Source organism: Pseudopipra pipra, chromosome 6, assembly GCF_036250125.1.
Source record: "Pseudopipra pipra isolate bDixPip1 chromosome 6, bDixPip1.hap1, whole genome shotgun sequence".
Taxonomy (NCBI): Eukaryota; Metazoa; Chordata; class Aves; order Passeriformes; family Pipridae; genus Pseudopipra; species Pseudopipra pipra.
The window spans coordinates 18,315,120-18,330,337 of NC_087554.1; the positions used below are offsets into that span (position 1 = coordinate 18,315,120).

General features: G+C 40.3%; 1 protein-coding gene across 7 annotated transcripts in view; it reads right to left on the reverse strand.

The window, feature by feature from the left end:
• The window catches only part of TSPAN4 (tetraspanin 4), a 359,373-nt gene that overhangs the window by 71,497 nt on the left and 272,658 nt on the right, over window positions 1-15,218 (reverse strand). For all 7 annotated transcript variants that reach the window (XM_064657620.1, XM_064657621.1, XM_064657623.1 and 4 more), the window contains one exon: window positions 4,275-4,466. In XM_064657620.1, the coding sequence (XP_064513690.1) occupies window positions 4,275-4,466 (192 nt within the window). The remainder of the gene's footprint in view (window positions 1-4,274; window positions 4,467-15,218) is intronic.

The following is a 15,218-nucleotide window of genomic DNA, read 5'->3' on the forward strand; positions in this document are numbered from 1 at the left end:
GGAAACATGGATTAAATACTTCTCAAAGGTCATTGAAGCACACAGGATGGTGAGATGTTTTGCTGCAATCACGGAAAGATGATAAAGGCACTGAGATTTAGACAATTTGGGTTTGCTTCACAGCTCTCCCACAATCTCCCAGTGCAACTTACCCAGGGCACTTAGTTTCACTTTGCTGCAGCTCCCCATCTGTCTAATGAGGATAATAATATTTTCCATTTGTCTTATCTAATTAGATGATAAACTCTACTGGCCAGGTACCTCTGCTTACTAGGAGTTTAATACAGAATGAGCATCCCCATGGGCTGCCTGCAGGGCATACTGTAATACAGATAATAAATTACATAATCCATCATGATTTAGTGTCTAGAGCTAAGACTTTTAACCTGAACTATCCATGGAATAATGAAAGACCTCTTTCAGTGCAAGCACACAAATATAGATCTCTGCTAACCATGTACAAAAGGCAGAGAATTCAGGCAATTTAGCTCCTCAAACATAGATCTTAAGCAATTAACCTAAAAGATAATGTTTACACAGACACTGAAGGATCAGGTAGGTCGACGTTTGAGCATGAAAGTACTTAATCAGGCATATATTTCTTTAGCACAGAGAAATGGTTTGGTCACCAAACCATAGAGCACCTGCCTGAAGTCAGTGCTATGATCAAGCCACCATAACTGATTGTGCTGGAGTGGTACAGAAAGGTGGTGCCCCAGCTCCTGCAAGGACCTGCCCTCAGCGGGACAAGCACTTGCATTGCAATGGGTAAAGAGCACACAAGCCAAACCTTTTGTTAGAATTCACAAAGATGATGGATATGGCTAACAGCTATGATGGATGTTATAACTACATCCCATTTGCAAAGGGAAAATGAACAAAGATAGATTAGTAATTTTGTATCAAGATAGCCTATAGAGATTTGCAGCACAGCTAGATGATCCAGCAATGCAGGACCAAATACCTATGAAAAAATCAGTGGAAGTCCATAAATTAACTTTCTCAAGTCAGACTCTTAGCTTATTACCTCTGTCACCAGCTGCAGACAGTGACCCAACCCATCAGAACAATGATGCCATTTTCTAATTACAGCTGAGCTTGTAGCAAAGGGACCTCTGTCATACAATCTTGAGCAACAAGACTAGCAGAAATGTCAAACAAATCTTTCTGAAGCAAGAAATATTTACCTGCTTCATTCACCAGTCTGCATCTACATTCAGATGTAAGATTACCTACACCAGGTTGCATACTTATCTCAAGAATGCCTGTTGCTTTGATTTCCCTAGGGAAATCTAATAATGCAAAACTTTATCTTCTTTCACATTGTAGCTAGAACAAATAAGAATCAGTGCTATTCTGTGTTCACTGAGATCTTAGAATGACAGCTACAAAACTCACCCCATCTATGTACTTGTGCAGAACTCATAGGATGGTTGAGGTTTCCTGTTTCCTTTTTTTAATTTCTTTACATTCGATTTTACATTTTCATACTATTGTATCCCTCTACATGCACAGAAATAGGAATGGGTTTGTTTCTTAAAAGATTAATGAAGCACTTTCCTGACCATACATTGGCACTGAGTAAAGAATATCTGCCAACTCCTTAGTTCATGGACACCAAGTCAGTCCTTTCAAGTCAGTAATCCATGAAGCTTTAGACTATCTAAACTCTCTAATCAGAGAGTTAACGTGGATCATTCCTGACTATGGTACATAGCTACGCAAAAATCTCATTTACAAATTAAACTTTACATCTGCTTTCGACTTCCTTTCTCCATCTGTCCTCTGCTACTTAAAACACTTGGTCTGTCCTCCTTTCTTTCAAAAGTCATTGCCAAATGCCAGAGGTAAGCAACACTAACATTCATACCATCACAGCAGCCTAATACCAAAGAGCTTACAGGTGTGCTGACAACCCAATACAAATGTCATGTGGAGAACACAAAGACACAGGATCAGAGTCTCATCTGCTCTGCAACCTAGTGCATGAAATGAAAATAGATTGAAATGTCTCTGATATTGCTCATTTTTCATTCACTCAAGCAAACTCCTTAGAAAATCTCATCCTTTATCACATCATCAAACAATAGCACTATTCCTAAGGCAAGACCATACACAAACATCCTTTGTCTAACACGTCTAACACCACACAAACTTCTGCTTCTTCAGTGCAGGTGGGTTGAGCTACTAGTTCTTCCCATCCTGCTCCCTCACAGTTCATTTTAGGATCCCAGTAGTGCTCCATGACTCCTGCAATATCTCCAATGTCTTCCTCCAAACCATCCACCCCAGTAACAGCAGCACATCCTCCCAACTAGTAACTGCCACTTTCCTTTCCTTTCCTCTTTCTTCTGATTTTAGGATGCAGAATAAGAGGTGCCCCTGTTGCATAGGAAATTCATGTTTCCAGTCCTTGCAGGGCAGACTACCAACAACCTACCACTGGGATAAGGTGCACTATGGGACATATGAGCAAGTGGAGATCCAAATTGTTCTTGGTTAAACCAGGCATGACCATGTAAAATCAACAACCTAGCTTTTACTTCTTCCTTTCCTTTTAGTACTCCATCAATAACTTTTCAATGGTTTTAAGCCCACCAGAAACCTGCTTCAAATGCGTGCAGACCCTGTCTATCTCCTGTCCCCCCCGTTCTCTAAGTCTATTCAGTGCTTGTTTCTTTACTGGTTTAGAATCTCATGAAGTTCAACAAGGCCAAACAAGGTCTACAAACATTTCCATCTCCTTAAAAGAATGACCAGGTAGGATTGGCTGAGTACATTTGCCCTAGCTGCAGCAATCTCAGCTGATAAAGGGAGGCTTTGCCCTTGCCAAAGGGAGACATGAGGGCCAAAGAACCACATGAAATAAAAGGCTGAAACTCTTCCAATACCAAGGACTGATTGCTAGATTCTGACCTGACCCTTACACACAAGAAGGTACTGCTCACTGCTGGTCACACCTGAGCTAGGCCTTCGAAAAAGCACAAAGTAGGTGATAAATTTTGCACATATAAGCTATACTTTTAGACTCAGCACCCTGTGGGCTCCTGTTGCATTTGCATTGAAGTTGTAATCCATTACATGTGGCTGGTCAGATACTTCCTCCACAAAGTGGGTATTTATAAGACTGTTGAGAATGTCAAGGACTTTCGGCCTTCCTAGTTTAAATTTCCACTCATAGAACTGCCTTAATTTCGATTTATATTGTTCATTTTAGTTTCAAACCACATACCTGCCATAGAAATAGCCGGACTGACTAGTCCTGACTGGTTAAAAATCGGCAGAAACAACTGACTAGGACAGGGGTCTCGCAAGAGTCCTCTGTTGAAGGCTTGGAATCTCACAGTCATTTAGGAGATTTGAGGACTGTCTGCCTGAACTCATTCTGTAGTTCCCAGGGGAACAAAATGAATATGTGAAGCACAGTAAGGAACAACCTTTTACAAAGGCATCACCAGATCACCAAACTGAATCCCAGTTTCACTTCACTGGGAGGTTTGCCAAATCTCATGGGGAAGTCCTAGACTGGAGCAGCAAGATCACCTCACTTCGGGGTCTTAAGCTGAACAGGAGGCAAAATATACAGTAATGCCAACTACAGCAGGTATTCACTACTCCTAAAGTTCAGCTTTGAGTGGCATCAAATTACACTTTGATAAAATACCCCAGGGATGTGGCTCAAGCCTCTGTGAAATCATGGACAGCTGGCACTTTATTAATCTTTGATTTCACAGCAGTATGCTTGTGCTGGTACTGTTGCTTCCTGACATCTCAGCCATTTGAGAGTAAATGATTGGCAAAACCACCACTGTCAAATCTGAAGGTCTTGTTTTTCAATTTAAACCAAAATCAACCTCTTTACAGTGTTTCCTGCCTACACTGATCTTTCTCTCCAGGACTTCAGATCATCCATCCCAACAGGGCAAACATTTGGAACAGATCTCTACCAAAGCTGAGTAAAAAATAATTCAAGGATATATTGCAAAAGATGTCCTCACAAAACTCCTATTTCCCTGAAAAGTTCAAGGAATCCTACATCACCTCTAACAATTCCCTTCTTGCAGGTCTCATCCTCCATGTTAAGATTAAAAGCATGGTCAGGGATGATCGAGCACTCCTTAAAGTGATCGAAGCCTGATTCAAACATGACTCACATCTCATCTGTGTCAAGTGAGCAACTTGTGTTGAAATCCCTGTCACTGTAACATGCATTGGAATAGTAAAAGCACCATAAGACAGCAAACACCACAGCAACATAGTGGTTTAATACTCACACTCAGCAGGAGGCACTTGTTTTCTTTGATGGCACCTATGCAGCCCACGAAGCCAATGATCATGACAAATGTCCCTGTGACGATCAGTAGGTTGGCAGCAGATAGGGACGGGAAAGATGAGGAGAGAGTGGCAAAGTTCCCTTGGGTAACAGCCAGCCAGATGCCTACACCAAGGATTCCACAGCCCCCCAGCTAGGAAAACAAAGAGAAACAGAGAAACTCAATTATTGTATCCAATCAACTCCAGATATTAATCCATGTCAATATGGCAGTGGTAGAATGGCTCTGCTGAGGTAACCCAGCAGTCACACCTAATAAGAAATGATCTCTCCCTACGGCATTTTCAGTAGGGCAAACAAAGCAGAAAGAAAAAAATTATAGAGAACTCATCAGTAAGATGTATCACTCAAGAAAAAGACACATATTTCCTAAATTCAAGACACGACTTTAGATACCAGGTCTCTTCCTCTCTAGTGAAAAAGCAGACACTGAGTAAAGGAGAGGTTCCCAAAGGTTCAGTTCTCCTTTGGGAGAACTGAAAAAATTCAATGGGATTGAAAAAATCCATGTCCAATTTAGGTATCTTTGAGAGCTGCCCAGAATGGCTGCAGCACTTCTGATATCCTGTTCTTCCCATCCTAATATACACTGTCTCTCATCCCTGACACATACCATAAACAGATCTTGCCAGAGCATTTGCCTGGCAGAACACCCTATTATTCTTCTTATTAGTTCCTGTCCAAGGTCTAGCCTGTCTTGGAAGTAAGAGAGCAGTTAAAGTGTCAGGGGACCAGAGAAGGGGGAAGAATCCTCCCATAACGTTAAAACTCCCCAAATATGTTTACTCCTAATGTGACACTTCATTGGTAACTCAATCCTCAGAAGAGGACTTGGCTGGTTTAGGAAAAACTTAAGAAGGAGCAGTAATACAGGCTTCCTAGGCACAGGAACAAGGAAAAGGGCGGATGCCAGCGCAGGCAGCAGCCACCACAAAAGCTTAAAATTTACAATTATTATATACACAAGGAACTTTCAAAAACTGCAAACATTTATAATCATGCTGCTTATAACTGAGAAAACCTGCAGAATTGTAACAATCTAAGTAAAGCTGAGCAATTAAACAGAATTAAATTGAAGGGGGTTTTGCATTATTATATAGTCACAATGCATCTCATTACTTAGGTTTCTTTCTTTCCTGCTCTCCCTTTAAAATAACCAATTTTTATTGAGTTCTATAATTGCACTTTATTAACCAAATCAATTAAAGGCTAGGAAAGAAATTGTGTTCCTAAGAGTATTAAACCAGACACAGGAGCATATCCATTAAATACCTGCATAAAGTGGATGAACATAAGGCAGCTCATGAACCAGGGAAGGAAAAAGATAGAGCTAATCCTGGGGCAGAGCTAAACCTCAGAAATGAAACACAGAAGAGAAACACATAAGCCAAAGTAATTTCTTACACTAATTACTAAGGTTGTCTCTGAATGCCACTGAATTCCCTCCCAGTAAAGGACAATAAAGGCAACTGTGTTTTAAGGCAGGACTCCTCACCTCAGCTGCAAACCAGTCTATTTTGTTCAGAACTAAGGGACTAAACTATACCTTCATTGCAATGCATCTCAGCTGCATCAACCTGCGTCTCCACTAAGAAAAGGAAAACTCCTGGACACAGGGGCTCAAATCACCTCACTCAGTAGCTTTTTCATATTACAAGCATCCCATATCACCATATTCATCCTTTCTCAAGTACCCTCTACAAGAACCATGGAGGGATAGTCCATGCCATGATCATATATCCTGGAAATACCTTCCCTCTATGTCCACTTACAGACCATGGTCTTTAACATGGTCCAAAATTATTAACAAATAACCAAGGGAGAGGAGGGGGAAGAATACTTAAAGAAGGTAACCCATAGAAAATCATTTAGGATAACTGAGGGAATATAAACAAAAGCTATCATCATGGCCTAAGGAAAAAAAATTGAATCAAATTAGGAATAAATTCCCTAAAATGGGAATAAAACTCTGAATGTCTATGGTACTACAGAACAGCATCAAAGGAGAGGTGACAGACACCAAAGCTAAAACCAAAATGGTCAGAATGTTGAAATACAGTCAGGAATAGGACTAAACTGGCCAGGGACTGGGACAGAAAGCACAACTGTGCTTCTGCATCTTCAGCCTGGTGGAGGTTCTGCCTCAAAAATCAGCCTTGGAGCTGCAGGCACAGTGAGGCTGCACCAACAGACCAATTAAGTCGAACAAAGGTGGATGCCCAGCAGCAGCAGAGGCATGACCTTGCAATATGTTTAGCTATTATCTTCAGTCCTTTGTTCTGAAGCAATTCAACAGCACCAGTAAAAGGCAGCTTTTTTCATCAGCTTTCATGCTCCCCGTGTTGCTACACTGCTCTGAGTGATACCAACACCTACAACTATCATCAGTATTAAAGGAGGATGCTGTAAAGGCAAGACCTGCTTGCCTGCTCCTCCATCACCCACTAAATTCTTTATGACACTCAATGCATACTACTTGAGACATCGTTGCCTGGACATTTGAATCCAGTCTCTTCTGACTCCAAAGTCATTCTTGCTTGCGGAAACTGGAAAATCACCAGTAGCACAAAACATCACAAAAGTAGGACACAGTTTGTGCAAAATGCCACGACTGTGGCTGTACCCATTTAGATCAAGGATGAATATTTTAGGTCAGCTGGTCAGCAGAAGTATCTCACTACAGTGCCCTTGATTCAGAGATACTCTCCATCTTCCTGTTTTTGAAGAGATAATGCACAGCTCTTCCTTAGGTTGATTAACCAAACTCTGAAATGCGCAAAGGGATCCCCTGAACATTAAAACATCTGGCTCAAGCTGGATTTCCCAATATCAGCACACACTATTGAAGACTGCTTCACCCTAGTTCAGCCCTCTTCCTTTTCCCACATCAGAACACCCCCTTTATTTGGTCCCCGAATAAATTTCCTAAGTTGTCACACCAGGCCATTGAAACAGGCTGCCCTTAATTCGAGTCCAAATGGCTCTTTAAAGCCCCCTTTTCCCCACAGAGCAAAGCACATCTGCAAGTTCACTGGCCGTTTTAAAACTCAAGCACCTGGTTAAGGAAATGCTTAAGGGAACCAAGACCCACCAAGACAGCCACAGGAGCCTTTCCAACAATAGCCAAATGTTTTCTTTTCTGAAAAATTCAAAAAGCTTGCTCCCTGCCTGCCCTGCCTCATCCCCCATTCTGAACTGAACAGCAGCATAACTCCCAGTCTAAAATCCAGGGATTAGAGGGATCACATTTCGTTATTCTGGATCAGAGCCAAGAGAAAACTGTTGTAGTTGGTTCTGTGCTGCTTGTCTGGTTTTACTTCTTCCTCTTGGTATCTAAGGCCCAGTTAGTTATGGATAATTTTACGCAGTTATTTATGATGTTCCCTTTCCTCCACTTTTTCTCTCCTTACCCCATTCCCACCCCTCAGTCCTTTTTTTGTACCAAACAGTCAGAAGCAGAGTGAAGAGATGATAAGTTTTGACAGTTTTCAGGGCTTGTCGAGACGCGAAATTAAACAAAACCAAAACCATTAAAGAGGCTATTCTTGATAATTTGGGGATTTCCATGCAAACAGTGATGCTGTCATGGTTAAAAGAGAAAACACTAAAACAAAAAGATTAGTGAGAAGTCTACAGTTTAAACCTGATCGATTGGTAGTCAAATGAGAGTCTGTATCAACTCCATTTAGTGAGTGCAGAGTCGACTTTTAAAAAAATCCCCTTGAAAGATGTCAGGCTGATAACAACTTTTTTTTTTCATTCTCTTGTGAAATGTTTAACACATTATTTGCTTAATTGTTCATGATAATCCACTCTCTTGAAAGCAGGGCAGCCCATGGCAAAACCTGAAACAAAATGATGCTTCCTCTAACATTTTTTTCCCCAATAAATGTTGCACATTATTTTGCAAAATCTTTTATTCTAAAGTCAAAACAGTTGGACACCAGAAGGAATACTGTCATAGCCCTGAGACTTAGGAAATTTGAGTCAAGTGTCTGTTCCAGGACAGATGTCAGTGTAAATCTCAAATAGGCTATTTAGTACGTCTGTGCCTGAGCTGCAAAATTGTGAGTAAAAGGACACGAGCAGCGGGTTCTTTGCAGGCCCTGGACTTTGCAATTGGCTCTGGAAGGAGCAGATTATTCTGTTCAAGACAAATTGCTCATAGGCATTTATACAGCAGTCAAGCAGTAAAGCAGTTGCCTTCCTCTAAAAGCATAGACTGAGTCTCTCTTCTTCCCCAAGAGATACACAGACATGTGCACTTGCTCTCTTGGCAAAAAAAGCTGCCTATGGAATTAGATCCTCCACATTGTTCTAATGGGCTAGAAAATAAATTATTCAGGCTTCAGTGCATACATTTAGAATTGATCTTACAGTATGATAATCAAAGTAATCCCAAACAGCCCTGGATATATGCATGTTGGTGGAGAAAATTATTTTGAAGTTACAGCTACACACTTAAAATACTGCAGGAGAAATTGCCTCATTGTTCATGATAATGGTGCTGGTGTCTTTAAGTGGGTTTTTTATTGGTTTTATTACATGGAAAATGCACCTAATTGAGGCTTTTCATATTGTATCTGATTAGGATCCACTCGTCATACTTCCTCTTTTAGCTAAAAAAATTTCCTTGTGTATTAAGAAATATGCTGATAACAGAATCCAAGTGGATTCTGAAAAAACAGTTGTTTTGCAGTTAAATTAACTTCCCTGGAGGATTTTTCTCCCCTAGTCTCTACATATTTAAAATAAAAGGGCTTTCTCAATCCCACTTATATGAATATGCTTCCCCCTCTAAGTATGTAGTTAAAGCATACAGTGAAAAAAATCAACATCAAAGCATCAAGAGCAGCGATCTGAATGTTATCCAGCAAACGTTCTTGCAATATTAGGCATATTTAAATTACTGTCCCTTTCTGCTAGACACATGGAGGAGGTGGAAATGGAATACATATACACACAGACAGGATCAAATGAATCAAGAATCTTACATGGAAAAAGCAGAAGCATGTGTGCAAATGCAGAGGCCGTGGTGCTCTATATAAACGTGTGCGAACAACCTGTTCATGTAGCTGTTGCCTATTTAGGAGGAAGGAGGAGTCACTTCTGGAAAACAACTTCAAACACACTGGCCACTTCTGGAAAACACCTTCAAGCAGGTAGTTAGTTCATGGTCATCATACTACTGAAGACCTCGTAGACATCCATCTGCACCACACTACCAGGACCCACTGCCTGCATGCAGGATAACTGAATTTGCAGGTGGTGTCCACTTTGGCAGAGCTCATGTGACATAAAGTATCACCTCAGAGTAGCACAAGCTGCATTTCTTTCACTAGTCAGAAGTCTGAAATTTAACAAATATGGGATAATAGACAGAAATTTAACAAAGGATGGTACAAAATTTGATCCCTTTGTGCCTCTGATTTTAGACAGTTAAATGGAGTAGTAAATGTGGAACGAAGCACATTTCTACCCTTGAGAGTATCGAGGCTAAAACTAAAGAATATGTGTAAACCTCATCCAAAATGGCCATGATCTGAGCTGTGTCCTTTTAGCAAGAATTTTAAAAGAACTAGGAAAAAAATGTTTGAAAAAAGATCAGTTAGTGGGGACCACAATCCTGGGAAGAGACTGGAACAGTAGTAGTAAACAGTAGCAGTAAATAAACACCAACATGGAATGGGAAAGGTGACTAGAGGATCATTATTCATTTTTCTTAAGATTAAAAAAGATAGAGCTTATTTGGTTTGCAGGTTGAAAACCAATAAAGTAAGTACTTTTTCACAAGACATTTAATTAAATTCTAGAATTCCTCGCCAGAGAATTTTGTGGATGTCAAAATATATGCAGGTTCAAAAAGGGATTACACAAATCAAATGAGGACAAGGTATCATAGCATTTCTTAAAAACGATATTTGACTTGCAGCCTTTGCTCCATTAACTGGTGCAGTGGGTAAAAATGTCCTGTCATGTCTCTACTTTTTTCTTATATTCTCTCTAAGCATTTCTGAGCAACCCTGACCAAAAATAGGGTACTTGTCTAGATGAAACCCTTTCAATGTCATGGCCATTTGTATGTTCTCCTTACTTCACCCTCTTCCCCTCCCTAGTTTAAATGTTCACTTAAAGTTTGAATTGATTTTTTTTTTTCCACTCGCTTGCTTGACTTGGCTTCAGCCTATTTTCAGAGACAGGGCTTTAGATATAGAGTTAAATCCCTGTTTCTCCTTACCTACACATCATATTGGTGTTTTATCAATGAATACATAGCTTATTTCAACCAAAAATTAAAATATCTGTTCAGTCATCAAATTTATCAAATTTAGAAACAAATTCAAAGTCTCTTTATCTCCCTCAGATCCACTGGACCTATAAATGCTGTATTTCTTTTCTTGTCAGCATGCACATCCTATTGAGCCTCTTCTCTCTCAGACAGCAAATCTGAAGTAAGACCTGCTAACCTCTACACACTCAGTCCACTCGATCTTTTTGCAGATTAGTTACAGGGAAATCCTAAAATTTATTCCCAGGCATAACAGACTCTGGTGTTAGTGCAATCAATAGGTAAACTAGAAACAGCACGGTGCTTATGCCCACATTTTCAGTATGGTTTATGGAACTTGGGCAGCTGTCAGCAAATTCTCAGCTGTCATCACTCCAGAGCACTTGAGCTGTCTCATAACTTGCATCAAAAAATCAATGAGAACAGGGCTTACAGATCCTCTAGATCATTCAAAACATCTCTCTGATTTCCCATCCTAGGGAGTAAGCAGCCTTTTAAAACCTTGGCTGAATGCAAGCATGTCCTTTCCACCCCATGCTCCACCCACACACCTTTAGCACCTTGATTGTCAGGCTGGCTGATTAAGCACAGCCCCTTGAAGAAGTTTTTTCAGAGGAGAATAAACAAGAGTAAAAAAGCCTCCAATCTATTGAGTCTTGGGATAGACCTCAAAAGTCTGTGGAGACTTGGGATTTCAACAGTTAAGCACTTCATGAGGTTTGCACAGAAGGAGAGAAGGGGAGGGGAGGAACAGAAAAAGAAAGGGAGAAAAAAAAACCCTAAAAAAACTAAGCCTGTGGTCTGTAAAGCCTCTTGCTAAAAGGAAACAACCCAGAAAAGCCTCTCTTCATCTAATTCAGATAGGCTCTCTGTTGCGTTGCTTCTCTGACAGAACGTCCATTCTCAACTCCTAACGAGTGCTAGCTCCATCCAGTAGACAGACATTATTCCAACTAATTACACATCACAAACAGATGCTGCTCTACTCCCAGAATCAATGCTCTTTTTTAGAACATCTCATGGCAGTATGTTCTCTCAAGCCAAAATCTGGTGTCATTTAATTCCGCTTTCAAACTCTTTCACTAATATCTCCATGACTTACTGGAAGATGTTTTAAAAGAGCACAACTGTGTAAGGCACAAAGCATTTGAAATGCCAAGCTCTTCAGCTCTGCACATAAGCAGCAAAAATTTAAAAGCTCTATGAAACTAGTTGTTCGCCCATATTCTTTTCATTTTTGCTTGAAAATTACTTTTGAATACAAAAATCCCATCTTGCAATATGGACCATTATGTACATGAGCAGCAGAAAAATGCCTCCAAGAGTTGGAGGCCTACATTCCCAGCTGGTGTCAACCAGCATGACCAACTGGTCACCACCCTGACCGACAACTGCCAAGAATCCAGTCTGGCTGTCACATTTTCTCCTGAATTAACATCCTGTCTCCCTCTCCTTTAGAAGCCAGTGTCTTGTCAGTAGTGCCACACAATGTGCAGCATTCAACATAATTTCTAAGTAGATGTGATGTACCATCTTCCATGAACCTCAACTTGATATCCTGCATGACAGGGAAACAACTGCCATATGAACACAGGTAGCTGAGTGCTGTAATCCTAACCTGTGTTCTGCCTGCCAGCATGACATCCTGGGATTCATACCCTTGCTGCCTTCTAACTCCACTGTAGTCTTGTCAAAGGTTAAAAGAAACACATGTCAATAGCTCATGTTGTTGCTTTTCTTCCTTTTACATCCTACAAACAGGCTTTGTTTTAGAGTATTCCACCCAGTGCATGAGCCTGACAAATACCAAGTGATTTTATCAAGCCTAGAAAGACCTCTGAAGTCCCATTTGTAGACTTTGTGGGCAAAGAAACATCACAAGAAGGGCATTTATTTTCATAGTGTCAATAATGAAAACATGAAATGCTGCTTTTTCAGTTATCCTGGTGAGGATTGAGTCTCAGGAACTTAAGCCCTAAGAAATTCATTATTCTTTCCCAGTTGAGTTCAACCACTAAATTGCAGTCTCATACAACTAAAGTAAATTTGGAGACAATTGAAGACGTCAAAAGACAGAATATCATGCTGACACCCCGCTAACAGAGAAGTGAATAAACAGTCATTCAGTTAATCCCTGCTGTTTTACGAGTAGTATTCTCCTACACACTTTCTCCTCCAAATCGTAGTTATCTATCAACTACAGTTACAGAAGACCAGAACTACAACATTTATGAGTTAATACACTCAATCTAAATAGCGATGGCTTCCTTTCATGGGCTCAAAATTCACTGAAACACTTAAATATGTGCTCAATCGCATCCTTATTCAGCAAAGCAATAAAAGCATGTGCTTAACTGCCACTGGCTTTAATTAGCCATGTCTGTACTACACTTAATTGCCCCATGCTGCAAAGCTCTATCATTGAGGAAGCAAAAACTTGCAGAAATAGAAAGGTGAGAATGACCTATTAAGGCAGCATTGCTGACAAAAGATTAAACACGATCAAAGAATATTAAAAAATGGTGATTATCAGTGCCACAAGCACCTAATTTGGCAATTTGCCTAACCTCTAATTCAAATTAAGGATTATTAGGAACACATTGAGTTAATGACAACACACTGAAACAGAGCAAATGCATGAGTTAGAAAAGGAAAAGGGATGAATTCACTACAACTACTCTTTTCAGGTTCTAGCTTTAGCTGCTGCCAAACCGAAAGTGTTAAAGCTTTTTCATCTGCTCCTCAAATATAATTTCTAAATCCACCTGAGATTACTGTAATGAAATGGATACAGTTGTAATGAGGAATACACGCATGAGGTCTGGAATCAGAATCCATCAAACAAAGTTAAATCTTTTAACAGAGAAGCAGAGATGGAAGAAAACTGGGTGTGACCAGGAGTCCCTGTTCTGTCTCATCCCTATAGCAACAAATAACTTTTAAAATTACTTTGTAGCATAAACTGAGAAAATACCAGATCTGGAGCTCTAGATGCAATTTTAGTCACCTGTTGTCACACACGTAGCACTAAATACCGAAAGCAATAGAAGCAAATAAAATTGTAAAGTTTGGTCTTTTATACAACATAAAATGTGATTTCTGTAAAGGGGATTGCTGATGGATAATTTTACCTGAACCATTTGGTGAGATGCTGAGAGAAACTGAGGATAATGAGCCTCAAATAATGACTCCAGAGGCCACAGCTCAGTTCATTGGTTTACCACAGATTTCTTCCATTAGATAAAGTCCAGATTATTTGGTATCTTTAGAGCTTTTCTCTCCCCTAGAGGTACTGGATGGGTTTAGAGTAAATGGTAGTGAAATATTAGGATGACACCGGTCATATAAAAAACAAAGATAAACAAACAGGTTTCTTACAAAAATACAAAGATGACAGAGATGGTCAATCTATTTCATATTACTCAAAAAGTTTTTAAAACATGTTGCAACAGGCACGGTCTGCAGAAAAATAAAACGAAAACCAACTTTATATTCCATATTTAATCCATACAAAGGTATGTAGATAGCACAAGGCTGGTTGCTATAGAAACATCCACAGTGAACACAGATACTACAGTTGAAATGCAAAATTAGTCATGTATCTAAAGAAAATTGCTGATACTGTCAAAAAAAATTACGACAGCTAAAGCTGATACCCTCTCTCACAAAAGCTTTCAAAAAAAAAGTCTTGACTGTATAAACCAATACTTGTTCAGAATATTTAATCAAATAATCTCCCGCAGTGTGCAGTGGCAGAAGCTGAACTTAGTTCTGGAAGTCGAGTCAGATCACAAGAGTCTCTGGTTTCAGAATTTGAGGGCAGGTGGCCTTTACTAACATGTTTGGTTTTTTACACCTCGAGGCTGATTTTAAGAGCCTCCTTTCTCAGGTCCCAAACTGTGCTGATGTATTCCACTGTGATTATGCCTAATTTTCCTGATGAAAACGTCTTGCAAGAGGAATTGTTCTTCTTTGCAAACTTACAGTCTACACGATAGAACATCGTCTTCAATTCCTCCAGCAGCAATGCAGCTACACCACATTCTCTGCTCCCATTCAGCTTTCTGAAGTTTACTCAGTAGCCAGGGACAGTGTCAGCAAGAATATATACAGGGTCACCATCTAACACTGTTCTCAAACCTACCAGCTTACAGCAGAGAGCTGGAGGTGAGGGTCAGTGGGAACACCAGCAATACAGCACTCCCTGCCTCAGTCCCACCACAGATACTGTTCCTGCAACCTGCTCTCTCTGCCCAGGTGCTAGAAACACCTGAGGACAGACAAATGTTCTGTATCACAGGAAGTCCCTTCCCATTATTCTCCATCTCCAAAAACCACAGGACTCTCGGGCTGATTCCTGGAACACCCAACTTTCTTCTTGAGGAGCCCTCCTCAGGAATCGAGCCCATCAAGAGAAGGGACAGAAAGGTTTTGGGAAGCAGTAGAACTTTAACACAGGATCTCATTTCCTGAAGTTAAGCTTTTCATGGGGACGAGGAGAATGACCAAACTTGTACACCACAACTGGCTTTTAATGAGAAGTCTTTTTTTAAACAGTCCCATCAATTAGTGGCTCACGTGGTCATAGGAAGTGTT